A 25,363-nucleotide genomic window follows, 5' to 3' on the forward strand; every position below is an offset into this window, starting at 1 on the left:
ACCTTCAAACTCCTGACCCACGCACACGAAGCACTCCACAACACCGGCCCTGAATACCTCAACAGCCGACTGTCATTCTACGTACCCAACAGAGAACTTCGCTCAGCCGACCTCTCACTGGCCACCGTCCCATGCATCCACAGAACTTCCTCCAGGGGAAGATCCTTCTCCCACCTAGCCGCCAAGACCTGGAATGCCCTCCCTCTACACCTACGGCAGACAGACGACCCACAGACCTTCAGGAGACTACTCAAGACCTGGCTCTTCGACCCCTAGCTGCAGCCACCCTCCCCAGCGCCTTGAGACCCTCACGGGTATGTAGTGCGCTCTATAAATCCTTGATTGATTGATTGATTGTAATCACTCACATTAGTGCTATATACCCGACCATCCAGTGCCTTGCATAATTAATCCACATAATCTACCCAAGACTGGTGGGGAATCATCTGGCTGTCTCAGAACTCCAACCTATACTTCTCAGGGATGGGGCCAAACTTCCTGACAAGGGCTTCGTTCATGAGTGGGTACTTCATCCTATCACCCTTCCTTAGGGCTAGTAGTGAATCCCTTCCCCCATTAAGTATATGCCTCCAGAGACTGGCTCCCCAATCCTCCCCAGGGACACTATCCTTCTCCAGAGCAGCTTTGTATGCCTCAAACCACTAATCTAAGTCATACCTCACATAAAGTACGGCACTGGATCTTTGGGAATGTGTACCCACCTGCCTTTTGCTAGCTGTAATCGCCTTTGGACTCTCTGAGGGAAATCAGTGCCTGCAAACCTTCACGCCTCGCGGAACCCGCTGCGCGGGTCCCGCATCGCCGAGGGGCGCTCCTCACTGGACTTGTAAGCTGCTGCTGGGGTCAAACAGGGGTTGAGGGCTGCGAGCTAGTGGTCAGGGACTCCATATCCCAGGAGCCCCTGGAACCCGCGCCCGTTCCACCTGGGCTGCTCTCCCTCCACGCCCCGCCCCCAACGGACCGGAGGAATAAGTACCGGCTTGGCCCTTACGTCGTGGGATCCTTTTGCTAGCTGTAATCGCCTTTGGACTCTCTGAGGGAAATCAGTGCCTGCAAACCTTCACGCCTCGCGGAACCCGCTGCGCGGGTCCCGCATCGCCGAGGGGCGCTCCTCACTGGACTTGTAAGCTGCTGCTGGGGTCAAACAGGGGTTGAGGGCTGCGAGCTAGTGGTCAGGGACTCCATATCCCAGGAGCCCCTGGAACCCGCGCCCGTTCCACCTGGGCTGCTCTCCCTCCACGCCCCGCCCCCAACGGACCGGAGGAATAAGTACCGGCTTGGCCCTTACGTCGTGGGATCCTTTTGCTAGCTGTAATCGCCTTTGGACTCTCTGAGGGAAATCAGTGCCTGCAAACCTTCACGCCTCGCGGAACCCGCTGCGCGGGTCCCGCATCGCCGAGGGGCGCTCCTCACTGGACTTGTAAGCTGCTGCTGGGGTCAAACAGGGGTTGAGGGCTGCGAGCTAGTGGTCAGGGACTCCTTATCCCAGGAGCCCCTGGAACCCGCGCCCGTTCCACCTGGGCTGCTCTCCCTCCACGCCCCGCCCCCAACAAACCTCCTATTAACATCCCCACAGCTATATCACAACGCGAGCATACCGCTGCGCGGGAGCGCGCCGGGAGAAGCCCGGGACAAGGGCGGGACCGTCTGTGGCCGTCCGGGGCCGAAGGAGGCCGGGCCACCCCCTTAACAACTTCAGGTTAGTGACTTGTGCTTGGCCATACGTTGGACATGGCGACAGAAGAGGGAACTCCAGGGAAAAAAGGTAGACTACGCAACGGTTCCTTGGAGAAATATTTCCCCAAGAAGAGCGAGGGAGATAAGGATTCCATTCTAGCGGAGCGTAGGGCAGAGCGACGTCGCTCAGTTGAGAGTTTGAAACAAAGACCCCTTATTGACAGTTCCTTGTTGGATTCAACCCGGGATGGAGGTTCTGTAGATGTGAGTGGGGATAATGTTAGCACAGAAGGCGTCCCCCTATTGTTCCGTGACTTTGTATCCACACCCGATTTTCCCTTGGATAACATTATATCTGTTTCCCTTACCCCTAGTCCTAATTGTGCTCCTTTCAAATCTATTCCCAGGAAACAAAAACAAAAGCTTTTAATTGCGGCCCAGATCCACCGCCCACCACCTAGTAAAAAAAGAAAGACACTTAGGGTGGTACCTGGCAAAGTTAAAACCTTGCATACTGAGTTTGGCAAAAGGTTAAAAACCCCCATTTTATCTGATAATACCCCTGTAGTAGAACAGGATTTTATATCAGCAGTAGTACCACCATCGGGTTACAACCCGCCAGAGGCAGTTATACAGCCAGTGATTCCTAATGATAGTACTGGAGCGGCAGCTGCTGTCACCTCATCCCCCCCTCCATTGATGGGAAATTTGGAGTTTTTGTTGAGATCTCTCCTCTTACCCATCAATGAGTCCATTAAAAAGGTGGAAATCAGACTCCCCATACTGGAAGCCACCATAACTAGCATGGCCACTCTGACTAAAACCAAGGGGAGTGGGGTGGCGCATTCAACACCTTCGACATTGCCCCCTTCTAATTTGGTACAAAAAAACACTCCCGTTCCAGCACAGCCGGCCAAGCAAACCCTACAGCCCCAGGGCACAGTCGATCTTTCCACCCAAAAAGCACAGCCCCCAATTCAACCTAAGCCACCAGGAACCGATTTAGGCGCCGCCCCCAACAAACCAACCGTAAAGGCTACGATAAGCGCCAATCAGAACATCCAAGGGGTAGGTCGGAATAACAAGATACTACACAAAAAGGTCCCACATGTAGAAATTCCCCCAGAAGCAGCGCCCTATGTGGTGGTCTTGACAGGGGTCCCCCAGATAGCGGAAAATAAGAAGGAGGGATACGTTGACCTTAAGAACAAAATTATTCATTGGTTGAGAACATACAGGCCGATAGCGCCCAATATAGATGGGGACATAGTCCATGTGAGACGGATTAATTGGCTGGGGAGTAGCACTAAAAACATAGAGGGGGACATAGTGGTGGTGAACTTTAGAGATCCTCGGGCTGTTGACTATATTTTAAACTGGTCACAAGGAAATGGCGAATCCCGTATCACCCCTCGAGCCTTAACATATTTCTATCCCAGGACAGAGGCTACCCTTTTTAAACATCCAAATAAATTTCTATCTTATAGGCCTTCTTTTACCCTGCCTCCTATTAACAACTACCCCCAGCAGGGACAACATTTTCCCTCGATGCCTGATCAGCCCCTTCTGTGGTCTAGGGTCCCTTATAGTCACACGAGTAACCACGATAGCAGGCTGAGCCGTTTTAGACCCTTTACCCCGCTGGAAACATATAATCGGTTTTCCCAGCTCTCGGGGCTGGAAGACTGTGATTGAAGTTCAGCGCCCGGGGGGGAGTCAAGTGAACTTCGTGAGGGGGAGACCTCACGACGTGCCTGTGGTAGTGTAGATATGGAGAAGGTCGGGCCACCCCCAGTCCAAACTGTGATTATTAATAACATTATTGAGGCTTCTATGTTCGCTAGTCCTCTGACTGGCGTGGATGGTTGTCCTATGACCACTATCCCCCTGGTATCGGAGGGGGGGTGTTGTACGACCATGGTGGTCAACGAGGGTGGGACTGGAGAGGGACACACCTTAGTGCCAAAGGGAAGTCGGGTAATAAGTCTCCTTTCCTGGAACATTGCGGGGTTAAAAAGGAAGTTAGAAATACCAGAGTGGCACGTGTTTATTGAGAGGTTCGATGTTTGCCTGTTTCAGGAAACTTGGAGCCTAAATCCGCTATATAAATCGGGGTATACCACTCACTTTCTTCCAGCAGTAAGTAAGGGTAAGGGTAGACCAGCGGGGGGCCTTATGGTGTGGATTAAAATAGAACTGGATTGGGTGCTCACACGCCATACCCTGGAGTGTAACGATATCCTCCATCTTTCCTGTAGAGGAAGGGTGGAGGGTAGTAGGCTTGATCTTTTTAACGTTTATGCTAGAGGGGCCCCTGGGGACCCTGCCTCCCTGACATTAACAGCTCTGGACTCCGCCTTAGCAAACTGCCCGTCTTCAGCAAAGATCATCGTGGGGGGTGATTTTAATTGCACGTTTGAACCACTCCTCGGAGATGATCCCTTGGGCATCGAAGAGGAGGATTCAAAATGGTCCATTCCAGCATTATCCCTGCCCCCGATTAGGAAATGGTCGGCTAGGGCAATTCAAATCACTGCGCTGACTAGGGATCATAAGCTAAGAGCCCTTAACGGTAGGACTACATCTGATCAGGTAGGGGCAATGACCTTCAATAGACTTATTGGGCCGTCCCGAATTGACTACATCCTAATGGATGTCTGTTTCTGGGCGGACCTTATTGACATGGAGGTCCACCCAAGTCAGGATAGCGACCATAATCCCTTGTGCTGTAAATTTAACTGGGCTACCCTAAAAGACAGGAGGGCGAAAGTCACCTCAAAAATATCTAAGGAGGTTATTCCATATAATAACTTTCGCAGATTGAAATGGGATAAGGTTAAACTCAGGGAGGACGATCTAGGGGCCATCAAATCCTTGGTGGAGCGCCTGACTTTAGACCTGGAGGGCTGGATTGGTGAAGACCCGATTAGTAGGCTCCCTTATCCCTCTCTTGATTCTGCCTACAAGGCCACACTAGACCATGTTGGTCAATTTTTTACCGCGAAAGCGAAGTGCAATAGGGCCACTATTGTACCCCCCACTCTTACTAAACCCTGGTATACTGACCAGTGTAAGGGTAAGAGGAGACAACTGACAAAAGCCCTGATTTCGGGGGACTCCTTGCTGGTTAGAGCGGCCAGGAAGGATTACCTGAAAGCATTATCACTGGCCAAACGTGAGTGGGAGGAACAGCATTGGCAGGACCTATCCAATGCTGTGAGCAGTAGGAACCCGAACCTCTTTTGGGATTTAATTAATAGATCTAGACAGAGGAAATCACAACCATTGGCTGTACACATAACTAGTCAGCAATGGTTTGATCATTTCTCATCCCTGTATGGAGGCTCTGAGGAAACAACTAGCCCTGGGACGGTTAGCTTGGGTGAGGGGGATACCTTAGGGGTGGACGACCTCCCATTTACGACCTCAGAGGTAGTGGCGGCGATCAGACACCTAACCCCTAAGAAAGCAGCCGGACAGGATGGGATTCCTGGAGATTTGTTGATGGTTGAGCCACAGGCTTGGGCTAAATTAATAGCCATAATAATGAATCTGATCACTAGGGGTCACCAGGTGCCAGATTCCTGGAAAGGGGCAGAGGTGGTAACCGTGTTCAAGAAGGGGGCTAGAGAGGACCCTGCTAACTACAGACCTATCAGTTTGATAGACATAATCCAGAAAGTGGTTGGCAGGGTCATCATCTCTAGAGTAGGAGATTGGATGGAGGAGGCCAGTATTCTTTCCCACTTACAAGCGGGCTTTAGAAGTAAGGTAGGGACGATGGACCAGGTCTTTCGCTTTTTTGCTATCTATTGGAAGGCAGTGACCATCAAGAAAGGTAGTTTATATATGGCCTTCATAGATCTCAAAACAGCTTTCGACCTGGTCCCTCGTGCAAAATTATGGAAAATCCTAGGGGAGATGGGTTTTCCCAGTGGACTCCTCAAACTAATCGTAAGGCTCCACGAGGGGAATTACGCGAGGGTTAGATGGGGATCCCAGGGACAGTTAACAGATAGGGTCCCTGTGAGGAGAGGAGTACGCCAGGGCTGCGTTATGGCTCCGACACTTTTCTCCCTATTTGTGAATGGAGTGGTGGACCATCTGAAGGGAGAGGAGGCGGATGCCCCATCCCTGGCGGGGGAAAAAATCCCCACTCTACTCTTCGCCGATGATACCTTATTAATCTCCAAATCCCCTGTGGGCCTGCAAAAACTCTTGAACCGGTTTAGCTCCTTCTGTACCAACCGAGGCTTAACCATTAACACATCAAAAACTAAATTGATGGCACTCTCCCCCTCCAAGAGATTCAAAAACAATCTTCTACTTAATGGTGCTCCTTTGGAGTTGGTTGAATCCTTTGATTACCTTGGTGTCCGGATAAACAGTCGTATGTCCTGGAAGAATCATTTGGCCAAAATGCTACTCAGTCACCAAAGAGTATCCGGGGTGACTTTGAGGGAGCTCCGTGAATCAAGCAGCAAGCCTGTCTCTCCTGCTATGGCTATTTACGAGGGCCAGATTCTCCCTGCGGCATTATATGGCTCTGAACTTTGGGGGTTCGAAAATGTGTCTGATTTATCGACAGCGGAAAATAACTTCCTAAGGAAGGTGGTGGCTCTCCCTACTTCCACCCCATTGATCCCCCTGAGACTAGATCTGGGTAAAAGAGCATTAAAGGACTTGGTAAGGCTTCGCCCGTTGCTCTTTTGGACTCGTTTGAGAAGAACTGACGAGCTTGCAAAATACGCTGAAGGGCTTGATGATCTTCTGCTACTGGACACGGGCAAAAAAATAGTATGGCTGAATAAACTGAAAGATCTGGTTCTTAACCTGGGGTTAAGGGATGCATGGGAGTCACAATTGCCACCGCCCAAGGAAGTGATTAAAAAACTATATTGGGACTGGGTCCAGAATAATGCGCTGAGGGCTGCGGATGGGGGCCCACTCACGGATCAATTCTTGTTATTTAAGTGTGTGAGGAAATGGGAGCCCTCCCTCGATCTGATAACTAAACCCCTGGATCGTGCGTTATACTTAAAACTGCGATATGGGACGCTTCCAGTGCATGAGTTCACGGCGAGGTGGTTAAACCCTGGTGCCCCCCAGCGTGTATGCCCAGGTTGTGTGGCACCAAAGGAGTCTGTGGCCCATTTGTTTTTTGCTTGCCCAGCTTATAAAGGAGCACGGAACCTTTGGCTGAAACCAGTCTGCAGGGAACTCGGGTTGAGGTGCCACAATCAGGCACTTCGTGTTCTCCCTACGGACAGTTCATCTTCCATCATGATTTGCGGGGTTGCAAAATTCTTGGGTAGCGTGTGGTTGACGCGCTCCAGATCATTGGAACTGCGTCCGGGGGTCTTAACGGCCTAATGCTGAACGCGTTGGTAGTAAATTGAGTCTGCTGTGCATCCTCTTTTAGTGTTTTAATAATTTTATGGAGATTTGATAAATGTAATATGGTCTGTATTTCTTTTATGGTGATTAATTTGCCGAATAAAGAGTATGATGATGTACCCACCTGCCTCTACTGCACACTGGATTTTCACTGACACCATTGTGCTGGGAACTGAGTGTTCTTAGGCTTCCAGGGCTAGCTCCTTCACACTCACTTCATGAGTCATGTTTGGAGCAACCTCTTCCTTGGCTGCCTCTAATTTCAACTTAGTCAGCTGCAGCTGAAACTCCTTCTCAACCTTCCTGTCTTCCAGCTCCTTGGGTGAAAGATTGTGGGAGGACACACTTCTCACTGCTCTGGCAGTGGACCTTACTCCTGTGGGCATGTTGTCCGCAGAGGCCATGGCCAGATGGGCATAAAATCTGTTCCGTTCGAGGCATTTGCTGATTTTCTGCAATTTCGCGGTCCGCGAATCTTGTGAAATTGCAGAAAAATCCGCGAAATCGCTTGCGGGACGGATTTTCAAAAACTAAAGTACATGAAGCACTTACAGGGTTACAGCAGGTGCCCAAGTTGAAGCTAATTTCTTTGTAACCATTTACAAAATGGTTACAAAGAAATTAACTTCAACTTGGGCATCTGCTGTAACCCTGTAAGTGCTTCCTGAGCGGCGCCTCCAGAGTTGTTGCCTACTTGCAACTATTCTCTGACCCTGCTCTGACCCTCGAAGCAGGGTCAGAGCATAGTTACAAGTATGGCACAATGCTCCAGCTGTCACAAAAATTAAACCACAACAGGAAGCACTTACAGATAAGGAAGCAGGTGCTGGACTTGAAGCTCAAATTCAGTAACACATTAGCCAGCGCCCGGTTGAGGCTGGGCAGGTGCGTTTTCTCCCCATAATCTACAGTGGTGAACCAGAGGGTGCGGTGATGAACCAGAAGGTGCAGTTGTGAACCAGAGGGTGCTGTGATGAACCAGAGGGTGGCAGTGGTGAACCAGAGGGTGGCAGTGGTGAACCAGAGGGTGCTGTGATGAACCAGAGGGTGGCAGTGGTGAACCAGAGGGTGTCAGTGGTGAACCAGAGGGTGGCAGTGATAAACCAGAGGGTGGCAGAGGTGAACCAGAGGGTGACAGGGATGAACCAGAGGGTGGCAGTGGTGAACCAGAGGGTGGCAGTGATGAACCAGAGGTGGCAGTGGTGAACCAGAGGGTGCCAGTGATGAACCAGAGGTTGAAAGTTATGAACCAGATGGTGGCAGGGGTGAACCAGAGGGTAGCAGTGGTGAACTAGAGGGGGGTGCTGTGATGAACCAGGGGGTGGTAGTGGTGAACCAGAGGGTGGCAGTGGTGAACCAGAGGGTGGCAGTGATGAACCAGAGGGTGGCAGGGGTGAACCCAAGGGTGGCAGTGGTGAACAAGAGGGTGGCAGTGGTGAACCAGAGGATGGCCGTGATGAAACAGAGGGTGGCAGTGATGAACCAGAGGGTGACAGTGGTGAACAAGAGGGTGCTGCGATGAACCAGATGGTGGCAGGGGTGAACCAGAGGGTGGCAGTGGTGAACCAGAGGGTGGCAGTGGTGAGCAATAGGGTGCTGTGATTAACCAGAGGGTGACAATGGTGAACCAGAGGGTGGCAGTGGTGAACCAGAGGCTGGCAGTGATGAACTAGAGGGTGGCAGTGATGAACCAGAGGGTGGCAGTGGTGAACCAGAGGGTGCTGTGATGAACCAGAGGGTGGCAGTGATGAACCAGAGGGTGGCAGTGGTGAACCAGAGGGAGCTGCGATGAACCAGAGGGTGGCAGTGATTCACCAGAGGGTGGCAGTGGCGAACCAGAGGGTGCTGTGATGAACCAGAGGATGACAGTGATCAACCAGAGGGTGGCAGTGGTGAACCAGAGGGTGGCAGTGATGAGCCAGAGGGTGGCAGTAATGAACCAGAGGGTAGCACTGGTGAACCAGAGGGTGCTGTTATGAACCAGAGGGTGGCAGTGATAAACCAGAGGGTTACAGTGATAATCCAGAAGGTGGCAGTGGCGAACCAGAGGGTGGCAGTGACGAACCAGAGGGTGGCAGTGGTGAACCAGAGGGTGGCAGTGGTGAACCGGAGGGTGCTGTGATGACCCAGAGGGTGGCAGTGATGAACCAGAGGGTGACAGTGATAAACTAGAGGATGGCAGTGGTGAACCAGAGGGTGGCAGTGATTAACCAGAGGGTGACAGTGGTGAACCAGAAGGTGGCAGTGGTGAACCAGAGGGTGGCAGTGATGAACCAGAGGGTGGCAGTGGTGAACCAGAGGGTGGCAGTGATGAACTAGAGGCTGGCAGTGATGAACCAGAGGGTGACGCTGCTAAACTGCCCAGGAGCCCTGTGGGTGTGAGCCCCCGCGCTGCTGAGCTGCCCAGGGGTTGTGAGGCCTCGCACTACTGAACTGCCCCAGGGCCCAGTGGGTGTGAGCCCCCGTGCTGCTGAACTGCCCCGGTGCCCTCTCAGTATGAAAATCATTTGTGCTCAATTGCCTGGGAGCCCTCTGGGTGTGAGCACACATTGTGCTAAGTGCCCCCCTGCCCCCAGTACATATATACCCGTACCGCACAGCACCATGAAGTCTGGTGCCTGGATGCTCCTGATCTGTGTAGGTGGTACCACCGTCTGGTGCAGTCAAAATGTAAAGTCATAACTTGCTACACAGCACCAATAAACACGTGTCCCCCCTGGCACCGGTATGCGCATGTACCAGGCGTGGAGCACCCGCATGCCCCTGCACCCTACTTCCCAGTGCCAGCATATGTCTGTACGGGGCAGTTTACTATGAGATGGGACATTGTCCAGCAGCAGCAGCTGCATGCACCTGAACCCACTGAGCAGGACCAGAATGGCTTTGTGCCAACACGTGCAGCAGAGCTATCTTGGACATCTGAAGGATTCTGGGGTCCTGTGCCAAACGTATTTTTGCATCCAGGAGTTTCCCGAGCGCCATCCCCGTGTAGCTCCTGTGACCAGGAGGCTGCTTTCTCCTCATCTGCTGCTCTGCTCGGTCTCTGACCCTTTATAAACAAGATGCATGTGAACTCGCATAGAAGCCACGCCCGTTTGGCCCCGTCCACCACACACTATTTTTATTTATTTATTTTAGCGATTTGTATAGCGCCTGGTGACCCAAGGGCATCCCCGCGCTGTAAGGAGATTGTTTATCCTGTAAGGAGAGGGAGGGAGGAGGAACAGTTATTTCGGGAATAGGTGCGTTTTCAGTTTTTTGCGAAAGGTCAGGTAGCTGGCTTCCAGTCTGAGGGTGCGTGGGAGGGAATTCCATCTCACGGCCGCTTGCACCGAGAATCGTCGGCCTCCGGTGCGGGTCCTTTTGAATTTGGGGACGTTGGCCAGGTGCTCACTGTCTGAACGGAGGGATATGGATGCTTTGTAGGGGGTGATCAGGCTGCTGAGGATAGTAGGGCCAGATCAGTTGATAAGTTTGTGTGTTGTACACATGGCTTTGAATTCCACCCTTTGGCGAACAGGGAGCCAGTGCAAGGCCTTGAGGGCTGGTTTTGCTGACACTCTCGAAGGAAGGTTCGTGAGCAGACGGGCCGCAGCGTTCTGTGTCCGCTGTAGTCTAGTCAGGGTGGCCTCTGGAGCGCCCAGGTAGACCATATTGCTGTAGTCAAGACGGGACAAAACTAGCCCCTGGATGAGAAGTTTCCTAGAGGGAGGAGGTAGTAATGGGAGGATCTTACGGGTGGTGCGCATGAGCCCAAAACAGGTGCCAGCAGTTTTGGCCGCTTGCGTCTTCATGGTGAGCTCCGGTTCGAGCCATACTCCAAGGGTTTTGATTTCACGCTTCGGGGAGGGGATTTCTCCGAATACGTCGGGCCAGACTGTTGGGGGGATGGTTGCCCATTGTTTTCCCAGGAGCATCACTTCGGTCTTAGACCCATTCAATTTTAGTGATGAATCACTCATCCAGCTGTGTATTTGGGTAAGGCAGTTCGCCAGTTTCTCTGGGTGGTCGGCTAGTTGGGATAGAGAGACGACCAGTTGAGTGTCATCAGCGTAGCTTACCATTTTTATGTTAAATGGTGTCACCACGTCCTCCAGGGGAGCCATATATGCGTTAAACAGCGTCGGGCTCAGGGAAGCTCCCTGAGGGACCCCGCTTGTGAGGGGGAGGGTGGCTGAGTGGTAGATGCCGTCCCATACCTGGAACGTGCGTCCGGTGAGGAAGGATTCTGTCCAACTAAGTGCCGTCCCGGTGATCCCTGCTGCCGCGAGCCGATGGAGGAGGATACGGTGGTTGACTGTGTCGAAGGCTGCGCTGAGATCCAGGAGGATCACTGCCACTGACCCTCCTGAATCCAGTATGCGCCTTGCCTCCTCGATGACGGCGAGGAGGGCAGTATCTGTGCCATGGCCCGGGCGGAAACCAGTTTGGGATTCCCGTAAGATGTTGTTTGTTTCAAAGAACTGGGACAATTGTCTGTTGACCAGTTTCTCAGCTAGCTTGCTGATTGCCGGTAGTAGAGAAATTGGTCGATAGTTTCCCATGTCTGCTGGATCGAGCTGAGGTTATTTAAGGAGTGCTTTTACCACCGCGCTCTTCCAGCTGGCAGGGACAGATCCCTGGGTAAGTGAGCTAATAATGAGCTCCGTGACCGTGGGAACGATGACAGGGGCAACGGTTTTGAGGAATCTGATGGGAGCCGCATCAAGTGGTGAACCACTTCTCATTTTGGTCATGGTTCGCTCGACTTCCAGACATGTTACTGGCCTGAATGTCTCAAGTTGAGGACGAGGATGACTTTCGGTTTGACTGGGGGGTGTCGGATTGTCCAAGTGGCTGGTGGGCCCGGGAGGGGGGAGGGAAGCTAGTATATGGGCGATTTTATCGTTGAAGTACGTGGCTAGGTCATTACTTCGGTCCACCGATGGGACACTGGAGGACGGTGAATGGGGTACTTTGAGCAGCTCCTTTACGATTATGAAGGATTCCCTGGCTGAATTAGAAGATTCTGTAATCCGCGTGTCATAGTGGGAGGCTTTGGCGTGCCTGATGGCATCTTTGTAGAGTCTGACTGTATTGTGGTATGCATCCTTGCTGGAGTGCTGCCAGTCTTTCCTCCAAAGCCGTTCGGCTCTTTTGCAGTTTTTACGGAGGAGTCGGAGGTCAGTGGTATACCACGGGGCGGACCCAGGTTTTCCGTTTTTATCCTCCCTAGTTCTTAGTGGGAGTACGGAGTCCAGGGAGGTGGTGATCCACTCTCTGAAATTGCTGTCAGCGACAGCCGGATCGTCTGCGCGTGCCGGGCTGGTGTTTTTAAGAATGCTGGCCCACTCTTCGGTAGGAAGTCTGGACCAGGTCCTGTCCCTGATGTAGGTGGGCGGTTTTTGAGGTTTCCTGAAGAAACCTGGCAGTAGGAAGGAAATTAGGAAATGGTCTGTCCAGGGTAAGGGGGAGGAATCCTTCACTTGCATCGATGGAGTGTTAGTGAACACTGGGTCCAGCAGGTGACCCTTGGTATGAGTGGGTCCGGAATTAAGGAGGTGGATGTCAAGAGCTGCCAGATCAGCGATCAGGTCAGCTGCTGTCTCACTAGCGGTATGAAACGTCTTCCTGCCCGTCCCCACTATAATGGCCAGCTCACTCAAGGGACCTAGGCGCCTTTTGGCGCGCTGGCAAAGTTACAGGCACACGTGGTCACATATTTGTGCAAATGGCACACAAATCCGCAAGTTCGCGGGAAAATTCGCGATCTCGCAGATTTTTGGGCCATTTCGCACGAATTCGCAGACCGCAAATTCGCAAATTTCTCCCATACTTAATTTCCATTCTCCTCCCCCACTACTTCTCCCTCCTGTCCGTCCACATTCTCATCCACTTACTTCTCCTGTACTGTAGTAAGCAGCTGGTGGGCCACTTCCCAGGCCCTGGGAGCTTGCTAGCGCTCCAGCTTACTTAAGCTCCTGGTTGCTAGTAGCTCACTCTGCTTTTAAAATCCTTTCAGATCAGCCACAGTGTAGCTTTTCAGGTTGCTGATATCAATCTCCATCTTTGCAGGCAAGAGTCACAGGTGCACAAATGAGGTAGGAATTACATTTAGATGATAATGAAAAATTAGCCGGTCAAGGAGAATTTTAATAGAAATCGGACCTGATGTCAGAATATCTATATGGGATTTTTAGTTTTTCACAAAATCACTGAGTGTCACTGAACAAAAACAGGTACTGGATCCCACCAGTGAACACCAATGTAAGAAATCGTGTTATTTGTTTAGGGGGTGAAAGCCACTGAACTAACCAGTGTTTAACCATCTGGTAGGTTGGCACAAAGCAGCCAGGCCTAACTTAGAGGCAAAATGTACATTATTTATGCAGCACACAAATAGTAATAGAGTGAAAGAAGCATCCTTTACCAATTTAGAAAAATAGAGTAAAGTTTAACAAATAAAATCCAATAAGTAGAACCGGAGATATTCAGTTTAAAAAAGGTTATGGTGAAAATAGCGCCTAAAAGCATACTCATCTGGCTGTACTACACTGGTGAAAAGTCAAAACTTAAGGCTGACCACGATGGAGGTCAGGCCATATACGGGGACCAGGATAGTCCGGCTGAAATAATTACCTATTCAAAATCCGGTGTGAAGAGATCCATTCACGGTGGAGGAGGCAGAGGAGCAGGGAGAATATTGCAGATAGTCGTCACTGTAGCGTGAAGTGCAGGCTGGTCATCATGGGCTGTCATCTGTGTATCGCAGAGAGCCAGTCCGGTGTCACTTGTGGTTGCTGCTGGAGCTTCAAGTTGGCTGTCACAGTGGGCTGTCATTGCTGTAGGCGGAGTGCAGATCTTGCTTTGCTGGTCGTCTTTGGTGGTCCCTGTAGCATCAAGAGCAGGTCTCCCCTGAGCTTTGCGTTGGCATCATAGGGGATGGCAGGGGCTGGTTCCCGGTTGTGAATAGTCCAAACTTCAGGATTTTAACTCTTCTTCTTTGAGGTCAGAATGATCCCAGCCAAGGATCCCGGACCTGGTGGGGCACATCTTGGAGATCAGGAACTTTCTCCAGCAGAGTCCAGGAAGGCTCAGGAAGGTCCATTTCCAGGCCCAGCGCAGGAAGTCAGCTGGGCAGTTGTAAGGAGACCTCTGGAGCTCATGTCCCTGTAATTCTCACAGAGGGTCAGCCAACTTATCCTTGATTCACTCAGGTTAACCTGGGGTGAAGGTGAAGGTAATCAGGTCTAATCTTCCTTCTCAGACAGCAAGGCAGTGCTCAGCAGCAGGGCAGTCCTTCTGTTCTGAAGTGTGGCTCTGGAGGGCCAATATGTATACCTGGTGCCAGCATTTGTGTGGTAGTATTCCCTATGCTACTCCTACATCTGGCTCCAGAAAATTCTTCCACTGACACTGTCAAGGCCCGAAAATGTCGAGGGCGACCAAATACAGGGCAGGTCTGGTGTCAGATTCCTTTATAATGTAAGTGTGGCTGGTACATCCCCTCCCAGTCATCCTGCAATGATGGATTGTCCTGTCCACACCCAAGCCCCCTTTGTGTTATGGTCTGGAAGCAATACACAAATCCCAAAAGCAGAATCATTCACACTCATGTGATCTAGAACATTGGCAGAACGCACAAATGGTTAGGACAAGAAAATACCAACTTTCGAAAAGTAGCATTTCGGAATTGTGACTTAAAATCCGACTTTACCATTAAAAAATATATTTAAATGACAATTAATTTGATTGTAAACAGCTTAGCTCTATCTACTACCAATCCAAACGTATCACTTAATAAATGTAATAAGGTGACCCAATGTTAGCTAATGGGAGAGTTAGGCCTTACCACAGTGAAAAAGAACTTTAGAGTTTATCCCTGCCAGAATAGGCAAAACTTAAAGATGCAGGTCCTATTTTTTAAATAAAATGCACCCTGCCCTATGAGCCTATAGTGCCTGCTTTATGGGCGGCTCATATGTATTAAGAAGAAATGTTTCGCCCTGGAAAATGGTTTATTTTGCCAGGCCGAAATGGCAGCTAAGAACTGCACTAAGGGACACAGCGGTAGACCCGACGCATGTTTTAAAAGTCTACTTTAGCGGGTGGCACAATAAGTACTGCAGGCCCACTAGTAGCATTTAATTTACAGCTCCTGGGCACATGTAGTACCATTTACTAGGAAAAGAGCACAAGCACCTTACCACTGTTTAGCAGTAGTAAACAGAGGCCTGATGCCAACAAAAGCTAAATCAGAAAAACAGGAGGAGGGAAGGTAAAATGTTTAGGGGAATGAACAGAAAAGCAAACAATACAGAATGTCTTGTGTAACATAGTACACTGGTAAGGTTGAGCTCTTTGCAGAGTTAAAAAATAAAAATGTGATTAAAAGTCATTAAAAGGAAGCTAATATTCTAGACAAAGTGTCAAGGACTCCAGGTGAAACACCCCTTAAGCCCAAGGAATATCTATTTACGGAAGTTGCATACAAATGCAGAGGAGCAGGCAATGACAAACACCAGAAAAGAAGTAGCACAAACAGGTTTAAGCACAAAAACAGGATACAGAAAACAAGCAAACCTAATGTGAACAAACAGGAAATGGGGACAATAAAGGACAAATTCACTTGGTTTACCCTACAGTTGTACAAAGATTAGACTGAGAACTTTCCACAGCAACAGGGAATGTCAATGTCACTGTGGAGATTATTGTTACAGATAGTCACCCTGCAAACCCTGCAGAAGGGAGACAGAAAAGTGATTCTGTATCTGGGTCTTTGGGCACAAATAAAGGATTATACTTACATACATGAGGCAAGCCATTATGGGTCCAGCAGGTGATACAGTATTGATTCCTAGAAAAAATTGAAATGTCACACTGTTATAGTATGGCACTTAAGACTGCATGTAACAGGGTGGAAAGTGTAATGTCTCCTAGAAACCAGGAGCCAACCCATGTAAAAAAGGAATACACTTATACACAGCTGAGGACAAAATAGCATGCTTATGAAACACAAGAGCCCAAGAGGAGTACATTGAGGAAGCACTAGAAAGGAACCTAGGAGCTGTAACAAATGCAGGACTTTCAATAAAAAAAACTGGAGAATACGTGGTACAGGACAAACACTAGGATCCGAGGAATTGTAGCAAACAAGGTGCTGGAGCTGCAAGGGGACTAGGGACTGCAGAGAATGAGCACATAAATAAGGAACAAAAGGAAGGAGACTAGGAGGAAATACAATGGTTATACATACTAATGTAATAGGCAAAGGGATGTTATAGCAGGACCAGAAGAAACAAACTAAGAACAATTAGAAAGGGAGCAGTCTGTGGCTGTACCTAACTGTAGCAAAATGGCAGACAAGAGAGCAAAAGCAATGCAGGGCTGGAAGAAATCTGCAGCAAGCCGCAAAGGGACAGGAGATTGGCTCTGACTGAAGCAAGGCAGGGACTGGTTTAGAAAACAGGCAACAAGAGATCCGGTGCACCTAGGTACTGACTTCGGTGCACTAACAAGGAGCTTCAGGCAGTGGCAGCTTATAAGATGTTCCAGTCAGCAGCATGCCCAGAGTGGAGTAGAATGATTGGGCTGCTAGTCACAGGTATGAGCAATTCCTATCTCTCACAAGTCCTGGAAGAAAGAATCCAGTGCCTAGGATCAGAAGGTCTGCTCATATTGAAAGGACTGCACAGTGGATGCTGGGTCTCTCTGACTATGCATATGGGGCCCGTAGTACATGGAATCAAGTGTAGATTTTTTTGCGTATCCATACTGAAATAGGAGGCGGGCAGAAATCTTTTAGGTACTCTGGATGAGTTTTAATGGTGGCTTCCAAGGTATAGTTCTTCCATGTATACCATCCTCCAGAGGCGGAACGATGGAATCGTACTAGCATGAGTCACTACAGTACATATTGGATCAGAATAATTTACTCAAATAACATATTTCTTTAATCTATAAGACACCTTATAAACTGAACTGACTTTTCTGATGGAGATTTGAGAGCTACATGGAGTCAAGATGGAACAAATATAGACTTCCCAAATTAATCAACAAAAGAACTTGTGAAATTAGTACAGACATAAACCTAAGCAAAACTTTCAAGGATCTTACTGCTATTTCAGCTTAATATTTTACAATATCAATGAATGAAGTAAATGACTGTTATATAAAAATGAATGTTTTAATAATAGCCGGTCGACACTTCTGTATAGAGTTTAATCATTATCCTTAAACATATTTTCCTGTTCATTAATTGTCTCTAATAGAGAATTGATAGATGAATGGTGTACAGGTAAATATGCGAGAAGAGGTTAGTGATGATGCAAAAAGTACTAATTCCAAAGCTTTTTATATAAGTTCAATATTTTATTTTGTATTTGTTTCACCTTACACCAAAGGAACAGCTACTTTTAGTAGGGAAAATATCTATGTTTAAATTCCTTTCTCCTGGGAATGTGCTATTTTTTATATTTGAAAACCTAACCTTCTAAAATTGGAGCGAAGTACTGCAATACATTAATACAATTGTGGAAAACAAAATACCTCTGTTCTTCCACTGCTGTCACATGATACTTTACTTTATTTTTCATCCTATAGCTTTACCAATTTCAGATGGAAATTAAACTATACCTTATATTATTGATCATGAGAGGGAAGCCTGAGTTCGAATAATGTAGGGCTACATAAAAAACACAACGTTGGAAAGAAATTTATGGACAAAATTTCCAACACAGCAAAACAAGTATTATTTGGAAAATATATTTTTAATTAATTAGAATACTTAATGTGTTTTCATTCTCACAATAAATATGATAATAGTTGTCACAATTGTATTACTAACATTTTTCTTTTAAATTGTACACAGTGGAGGGATGTTAGAATAATTATTTACTTAGAAATATATCATTATTGATAGTTTAACTGCTGGTATATATATATATATATATATATATATATGAACGTTAAATAAAGAAAAAATAACATAATGTAACTTTACAGGCACTGTAGGCAGTGGACATTTGCTGCTTCCTCCACTCAGTCTGTTGCTGGAACAAAAAAGGGTCCTTGTAAATGGACTCTATGATCAAAGGAGTAGCCTTAAAAGTAAACTATCCCCCACTTTGAACAAAGGTCTTATTTACAAGCCCCTTGCACTGCTGGTACATCACTTTTTCCCATATTAAAAGTAACACACAGGTGGCACAAGGAGCTTGTAAATCAGCCCCCAAATCTTTAATGACAGTGAGTATGTGAAGCAAGTAAGCCCAACCCCTCATAGATTATATCTCTTCACCTGTTCGTCATCGTATCTATCCATTCATTGTCCCACCCTTCCATTCATCCAATCTTTGATCATCACCCCATCCTTTCATTATTCTGACAATCTATTGGTATTATATCCATTCATCAGACCAGTGACTCATTCATCCATCCTTTCACTCATTTGCCCACCCTTTCCGTTTCCATCCATCCTTCATCATTACATCCATCTAATGACCATTTCCTTTATTGATTCATCGATTCATCCTTTCAAAGTCCGATCTATTTTTCCTTACACACTTTTCTACACATTCCACTTGCTCTTCCTTATAACCTTTAATTGATTCTCTGAGGAAATTCTAACATCTTTAACATTATACATTTACGAGTCTTTCCTATAATTTCCTTTGCGTTCGTTTGCAGTGAAATTGGCATTTACATTTTTTGTTTTAAAGTAGTGTGACTCAGTATCATATTCTACTTACAAATTTAAAAATTAAGAAACAATGCTGAATAATTTCATTGATTGATGACTGTATCTCCCATTGTTCTTCAAGGCAGGTAATGAACTCACAAGATCCTTTTCAAAATAGCATAAATCCCATTGTCCCACCAGTCAGGAGAGGTCATGACCGTGATCCCTATGTCAAATTCCGAAAGATGTCCTTAGAGTTTCGCACTAAGCAGAGTAGATGCCGTGTTTGTTGCTCATGCTTAGCAAATGTTTTTTTTGTTTTCAAGAAAGAAACGTTCAAAAGGGGCATTTGTTTATTGAAAACAAAAGCATCAGTGGTCTTGAAGAGCAGTGCCTTTTTCCCAGCATGTTGAGTGTTTTTTCTTTATTCCCTGAATGGGATCCCCACGCATTGCAGTGCAGTCCTGGGCAGAGAAATCTTGTGATGGTTACTCTGCCCTAAATAGGGAGGGACAACCATCACCTGCTCTTCCTTACAATCATTCACTAATTCTTTCACCCCTCAATCTAACTTTCCATACTTCTACCCATTTGCTGTTTAGAATTTTCCTTCCGTTCCCTTTTCTTTTCCTTTTTCTATCTACCATCATTTTTAATTTTTCTGATAATCATATCCCATTATCTTTCTTCTCCCATTCACTCTATTTACAGCTTTAGTTGTTCTTTTTAGATGTTTTCATCATTTCTTTTTCTCTTCCCTTCCTTGAACTGGGCTCACTTAACAACTCTTGACCCCCCTTCTGGCACCCCCAGTCCTGATATTGCCGTAGAAAGTTTTATGAGACTTTGGGGCTTATTTGCGAGAGCCCTGCATCAATTCTGCATCACGTGAAGTGGTGCATGCGTGACACAGAACTCTCAGAAACATTTTTTAAGCCACACAAAGCCACCGTTTGTGGCTTTGGGTGGCCTTATAAAGGATGAAAAAGGTGGCACATCACAAATTGTTGCATGGCATAACTCTATGCCCGGGAAGCATTCCATGGGTGTTGCAGTGAGTTTTACAACGCAACACCCATGGAATTTGATGCTGCCTCAGATTTAGAAAGTGATGGGGAAGCATCCAATCCTTACTCCTTCTTTGGGTATGCAGTCAATAGCATAAATACAATACAGGCATGCTAGGTCACTGGATATACTTATACAGTGACTTACCAGGGTCTTGCTCCTTTAAACCTCAGAGACACCACTTAATTTCTTGTGGCTATCAATACAAATCATTAGTTTTGAAATGCACTGTAAGTTAAGAAAATGTCACTGAAATTATAAAGCATTTTAGTTGTGAACTCTTTCTACTTTTAGAAACTGGCCCTGAGAAGACATCTGAAAATGCCAATGACTGTGAAGTGGCTACTAAAGAAGAAACACAGCTAGAAAAACAAATGAAAGAAACTGATAATACAATTAATGACTTGAAAGAAATGGAATTACAGGAACCAGGAACTGACAATGACATTCATCCTGCAAAAACTGATGAAGAGCGTGAAGTAGATGAAGTCAGTGAAAACACACCGACTATCGGAAGTGACAACGGAAACGAGGCAGAGTCGTGCTTCTATGACCAGGAAAGTGATGCAGAGGAAACTCCTCCCAACAGTCCCACTTCTGGTTCCCTCTCTGGTTCACCCAAGGGGCAGCCAGGTCTGGAATTGAAGCTTGAAATTTCTAAACACAATTACTCTAAATATGATACAGTATCATACCGAAAAATCAGGAAAGGAAACACCAAACAAAGAATTGATGAATTTGAGTCAATGATGACTTTATAAACTGAAGTGGAATTTTCAATTGGATAGCTTCAATTTGTCATTCTAGAAACATTACTTTACCATATGCAATGGTCCTTTGTACAGTGGTTACCGTTACTGATTGTACAATGGCATTTCAAGCTTGAGAATATCGTGGTATCATAATATTGTAGGTAAAATATTGACAGAAGAAATATCAAAAGGTAAGTGCATATACAGGAAATATAGATTTACTATTCTTAACTTCATATAAAAGTATACATACACATATAGGAATCAAAAATCTATGCCTACTTGCCTTTCGGTATTTTTCCCCTCAATATTCTGTCTATGATATTAAGCTCCAACGATATTCCCTACTCAGTATTTAGGAACCACACCCTATCACTGGTCAAACATTTTGGTAAGCTGGTCTCACCTTCTTTTCAATATCTGTTTTACCTGTCTCTTTAGTTCTATACATAAGTAACAACCAAGCATTTTTCGGTATGCTTGATCATTATGGCTGCCTCACATGTAGCTTTGGAATTAGCTTTGCATTGCATCGCTATGTCAGCATTTCAGAATTGTAATGACATAACGCTGTGACAATAGCAGGCTCATATAATGCAGGTTTGTCAAAACTGTTCAGCTGTATCAACAAGTTGTAGCAGAAATGAAACATAAAAAAATGCAACACGTTTATAACCAAATACTGTAATGTGATTTATTAGCAGGATGTAATTGTTACTACAGATTATAGTAGCAGTGGTAATAATGTAATGCAATAAAGCATTATAAATTGAATATTTTTTGTTGAATGTCTCCTGCATTCTTCTATTTTGATATGTAGTTAATGAAATATGATAGAAATGCTCTTGGTGATTTGCCATTTCAATATATGAACATACAAGGAGGGAAAGTCTGATTTGTGTAGCATTTCGATTGAGATTGAACTATTAAATGAACTGCTAGCAAACTATAGTGCCATTTAAAATAATTTTTCACTTCCTTGCCACAGTCCTGTGGAGGCCTGTTATGGAGCCCCATTATCCCGCTATCAAATTTTATTTTAATTTTAACAGCTCCTTATCTTCCTTCAGTGAGTAAACAAAGGCTACCACTCATGGTTAAATCATACTGGCTGCTCCAATAAATATGCATAATTCTAAATTAAACATTATTTGTTATTGGAAATTGTTTCTCTAGTTGGCAGAGGTAAGCATCCTGCCCAAGTAAGGACCACAATCCTACTCAGGGTATGCTAGTTACAGACTAAAAGATAACCTGTGTCACCCTCTGGTAGCTTAGCACAGGCAACCAGGCTTATCTAAGGAGACAATGTGTAAAGTATTTGTTCAACAAACACAGTAGCACAATGAAATACCACAAACATACTTCACAGAGGTTTATAAGCCGATGGTTTGTATTAGGCAGATGGCTTAGATGGTTTGGCTAAAGATCAAAATGTATTGGGTGCAAATACACAAGGCCATTCAGAATGAACTTCTTCATTTTATGTGCCACTGTTGAAGCCCGGATGGGCACACAGAAGGCATTTGAAAAACATGAAATAAAGAGCAACTGTGGAATCATGCTGTCTTCATCGTGACTGTGAATTCATGGATTAATTCTGGTACAAGCCATTGATAAAATTTGTTAAGAGATTGGTTCACACTTTGGATTGAATGTGGAGCTTAATATGTACATTTGTTCATTGCGAGGAGTAAATCCTGAATCATGCAGTGCGACTGTTGGGCATGTAAAGCGCATGTCTTTTGGACATCTAATCACATAGCCTCGGGCTAGAGCACAGAACCAGTTTGCAGGCAATCATTCAATTTGAATAAAAATGGAAATGAGAAGAGTATAAGGAAAGCAGTACATTCTTGTTTTATGTCTTTCTTACATTCTAAAGTGACATTTCTAAAATAGTAATGTTATATCCAACTTTACCAGTAAAAAGGATTTATCATTACCATTTGAAAGACATGAAACATGATGCAGCTACTCCTTTCTAATCAGGAATTACAGCTTTAAAGTGCTTTAAGGAATTCTCAATGATAGCCTGTGAGAGTAGGCCTCAGAGTAGCAGATTTTTTTTTTTGCTGTTTGTCACTACCAGGACATGCAAAACTTTTTTTTTTAAATATTTTTTATTGAGCAGAGCAATAAGAGCAATATATATAACATATGAGCAAACATTCAACATTAATCAGCACAAAATCGATGACTTCATCTTTCTTGGTTACAAACAATGGCACAGTAGATCCTTTTTTAATACATGGCTATCGGAAGTATCTAAAACGGAGTAATTGAAGGTTTATATGATACCAGAGAGCAAAAGTGCAAAAAAAGTGCAGGTGCTAGTGCAAAGATGCAAACAATTGCAATATTAAAGTGCTAAAGTGCTTGACAGAACATATTTCAAATTCCTCCAAACATTATAAGAATACTAGACCAACGGTTAGATTCTAAATTCCGAATAATTCTATCCCTCTAACAAGTTTTCCACGTCGCTTAAAAACTTCCAATTCTTAATGAATTTCCTGGAAGCTCCCACCGCCTCACGTAAGCGTCTTCAAAAGCCTGCGTCCTTTTCATTTTGTTCAGCCATTTGTCATAGGTGGGAACATCCCTAGTCCTCAAATTTTGTAGGATTAAGGAACAGGCTACTAAGCAAGTAATATATAGAAAAGTTGCTTTGGCTTCCGTTAAAATTGTTCTATCTCTACAAATTCCAAACAGGGTAACTTCGGCCTCCTGCAATATCCTCTTCTCAAATGCCCGGTTTAGGGCAGAGAAAATTGCCTCCCGAAAAGGCTCCAACCTAGGACATTTAGAGAAAATATGGCATTGGAAGCACCTATCTTCGGCATCCAGATACCTTTTCTTGAGTGCATTTGGAGTAAGGTAGGCCAGCCACTGGGATAGGAAGGCCATTCTTTTCAAATTGGCTGCTCTCACAGACTTACTTCCTCGATGACATAGGGCTTCCCATTCGGAAATAGAAAAAGTACATTATGTTTCGCGGGCCACCTTTTCCAAATGGTTCTCTATCAATGGAAGTTGTCCCTGATTTCGTAACAAACAATATTAGTTCCCTACGCCACTTAATTTGGCCCAGAAAAGAGCTTTCACAAGTTTGTTTGGTGTGTCAAAAATACCCTTAAATTGTTTTATGAAATGAACAATTTGTAAATATTCAAAAAAGGCAGGCTTCCTCTGACTCCCATCCCTCAGAAGCACCTCCTGCCAAGAGATCACCCTAGTTTGGATTGAAAAATCTCTTAGCTCCCCAAACTCACAGCCTTCCCAGTTTCCCAAGTGGGCTAATTCCATCAATTTCAAATACTGTAACTCACAGGAACCAGTCACTTTAAAAAAAGACTGAAGTCTAAAAGAATAGTCCTTCAATGTCTTATATCTTGTTTTTTTCAGAAATTTGAAGATTTTTAAAAATATTAAGATCTGAGAGCCTGTTTCCTGCACCATTTTGTCCACAAAGAAGTTATCTTTAACACTGTTTGAGCCTCATAAGCCTGCTAGTAAATCCAAAAAAGCGGCATCGTAATAAGTTCTTAAATGGCGTAAAGCCAGACCTCCTTGTTCAATCTTTAATTGTAGTGATGTGAGCTTAACCCCTGGGACTATTTTTCTGCAAACAAACTGTCTATAAGGGTTTACATTTCTTTTTAAAAAAGCATATTTATTTTAATAGGTACATTTATAAATAGAAAAATGAGTAACGGAAGTATTTCCATCTTGATGAGTGATACCCATCCCACCAAGGTCAAAAGGAGTAAAAGCCACTGCTCTAATAATTTCTTTATTTTTTCTTGCGTTCTTACATAATTCAGGTTGTATAGCTGTTAATATTGGTTGGACACAAATATCCCCAAATATCTAATTAGGTCTGGCTTTGCGGCTTGCACCCTGAGACAAGGTGGAAGAAAGTTCATATCTGAATCAAAACAAGAACTTCAGTTTTGTTTGAATTTATGTTATATCCCCCGAATAATTCAAATTTACTGTATTCCCTCAACACCACTTCCAAATTATAATTATTGGGCTTAAAATATAAAATAATATCATCCGCAAAAAGTTTTAATTTGCCATACCCTGGATAGGGGCCTTAATTCTGGCATTGTCGTGCATTCTAATAGCTAGAGGTTCTATAAAAAAGGTAAAAAGCAAAGGGGAGCGCCAGCATCCTTGTCTTGTCCCCTGATATATCTTTACCGTACATGCCCATTTCGTATTGATTGCCACCTGGGCTTGTGCCCCCTGAAAAACATTACGTAACATTGCAATAACCTGGGGGGGAAACTAGATTGATCAAGGTTGAAAAACAGAGTGTTCCAATTCACCAGATCAAATGCTTTCTCCGCATCGACCATCATTATACAGGCGGGGATAGAGATGGTGTTATAATTATCCAGAGTCTGTAATAAAAATTCCGTATTGGCTACCATGGATCTTCCTGCTATAAAACCTGGTCTTTATGAATTGTTTCCTGTGCAGCCAATAAAAAACGCTCAGCCCACACCTTCATTAAAATCTTGTAGTCTGACTTGAGGAGGCTAATGGGCCTATATGAATTGACGTCCTTCGGGTTCTTATCCTTTTTTACGAAGCAAACAACAATTGCCTCTTTAAAAACTGAAGGAACCTGGCCACCGTTTTTGATATGATTAAAAAGTTTTTCATGGGTGGAATAAATTCTTTTGAAAAAGTCTTGTAAAATTCTATTGGGAACCCATCTTCCCCACCCGCTTTATCCCCAGCCGTTGATTCAATAGCTGCCGAAATCTCAGCAGTT

The 25,363-nt window shown here is 45.6% G+C and overlaps 1 protein-coding gene across 1 annotated transcript in view; it reads left to right on the forward strand.

Moving 5' to 3' along the window:
• The window catches only part of ERMN (ermin), a 44,835-nt gene extending 23,487 nt beyond the window's left edge, over positions 1–21,348 (forward strand). Inside the window, exon 2 of the mRNA XM_078683360.1 lies at positions 20,117–21,348. Within this exon, the coding sequence (XP_078539486.1) occupies positions 20,117–20,583 (467 nt within the window). The 3' untranslated portion in view covers positions 20,584–21,348. The remainder of the gene's footprint in view (positions 1–20,116) is intronic.
• The last annotated feature ends 4,015 nt before the right edge of the window (positions 21,349–25,363 follow it).

The sequence above is a fragment of the Lissotriton helveticus genome, chromosome 3_1, assembly GCF_964261635.1.
Source record: "Lissotriton helveticus chromosome 3_1, aLisHel1.1, whole genome shotgun sequence".
Lineage (NCBI taxonomy): Eukaryota > Metazoa > Chordata > Amphibia > Caudata > Salamandridae > Lissotriton > Lissotriton helveticus.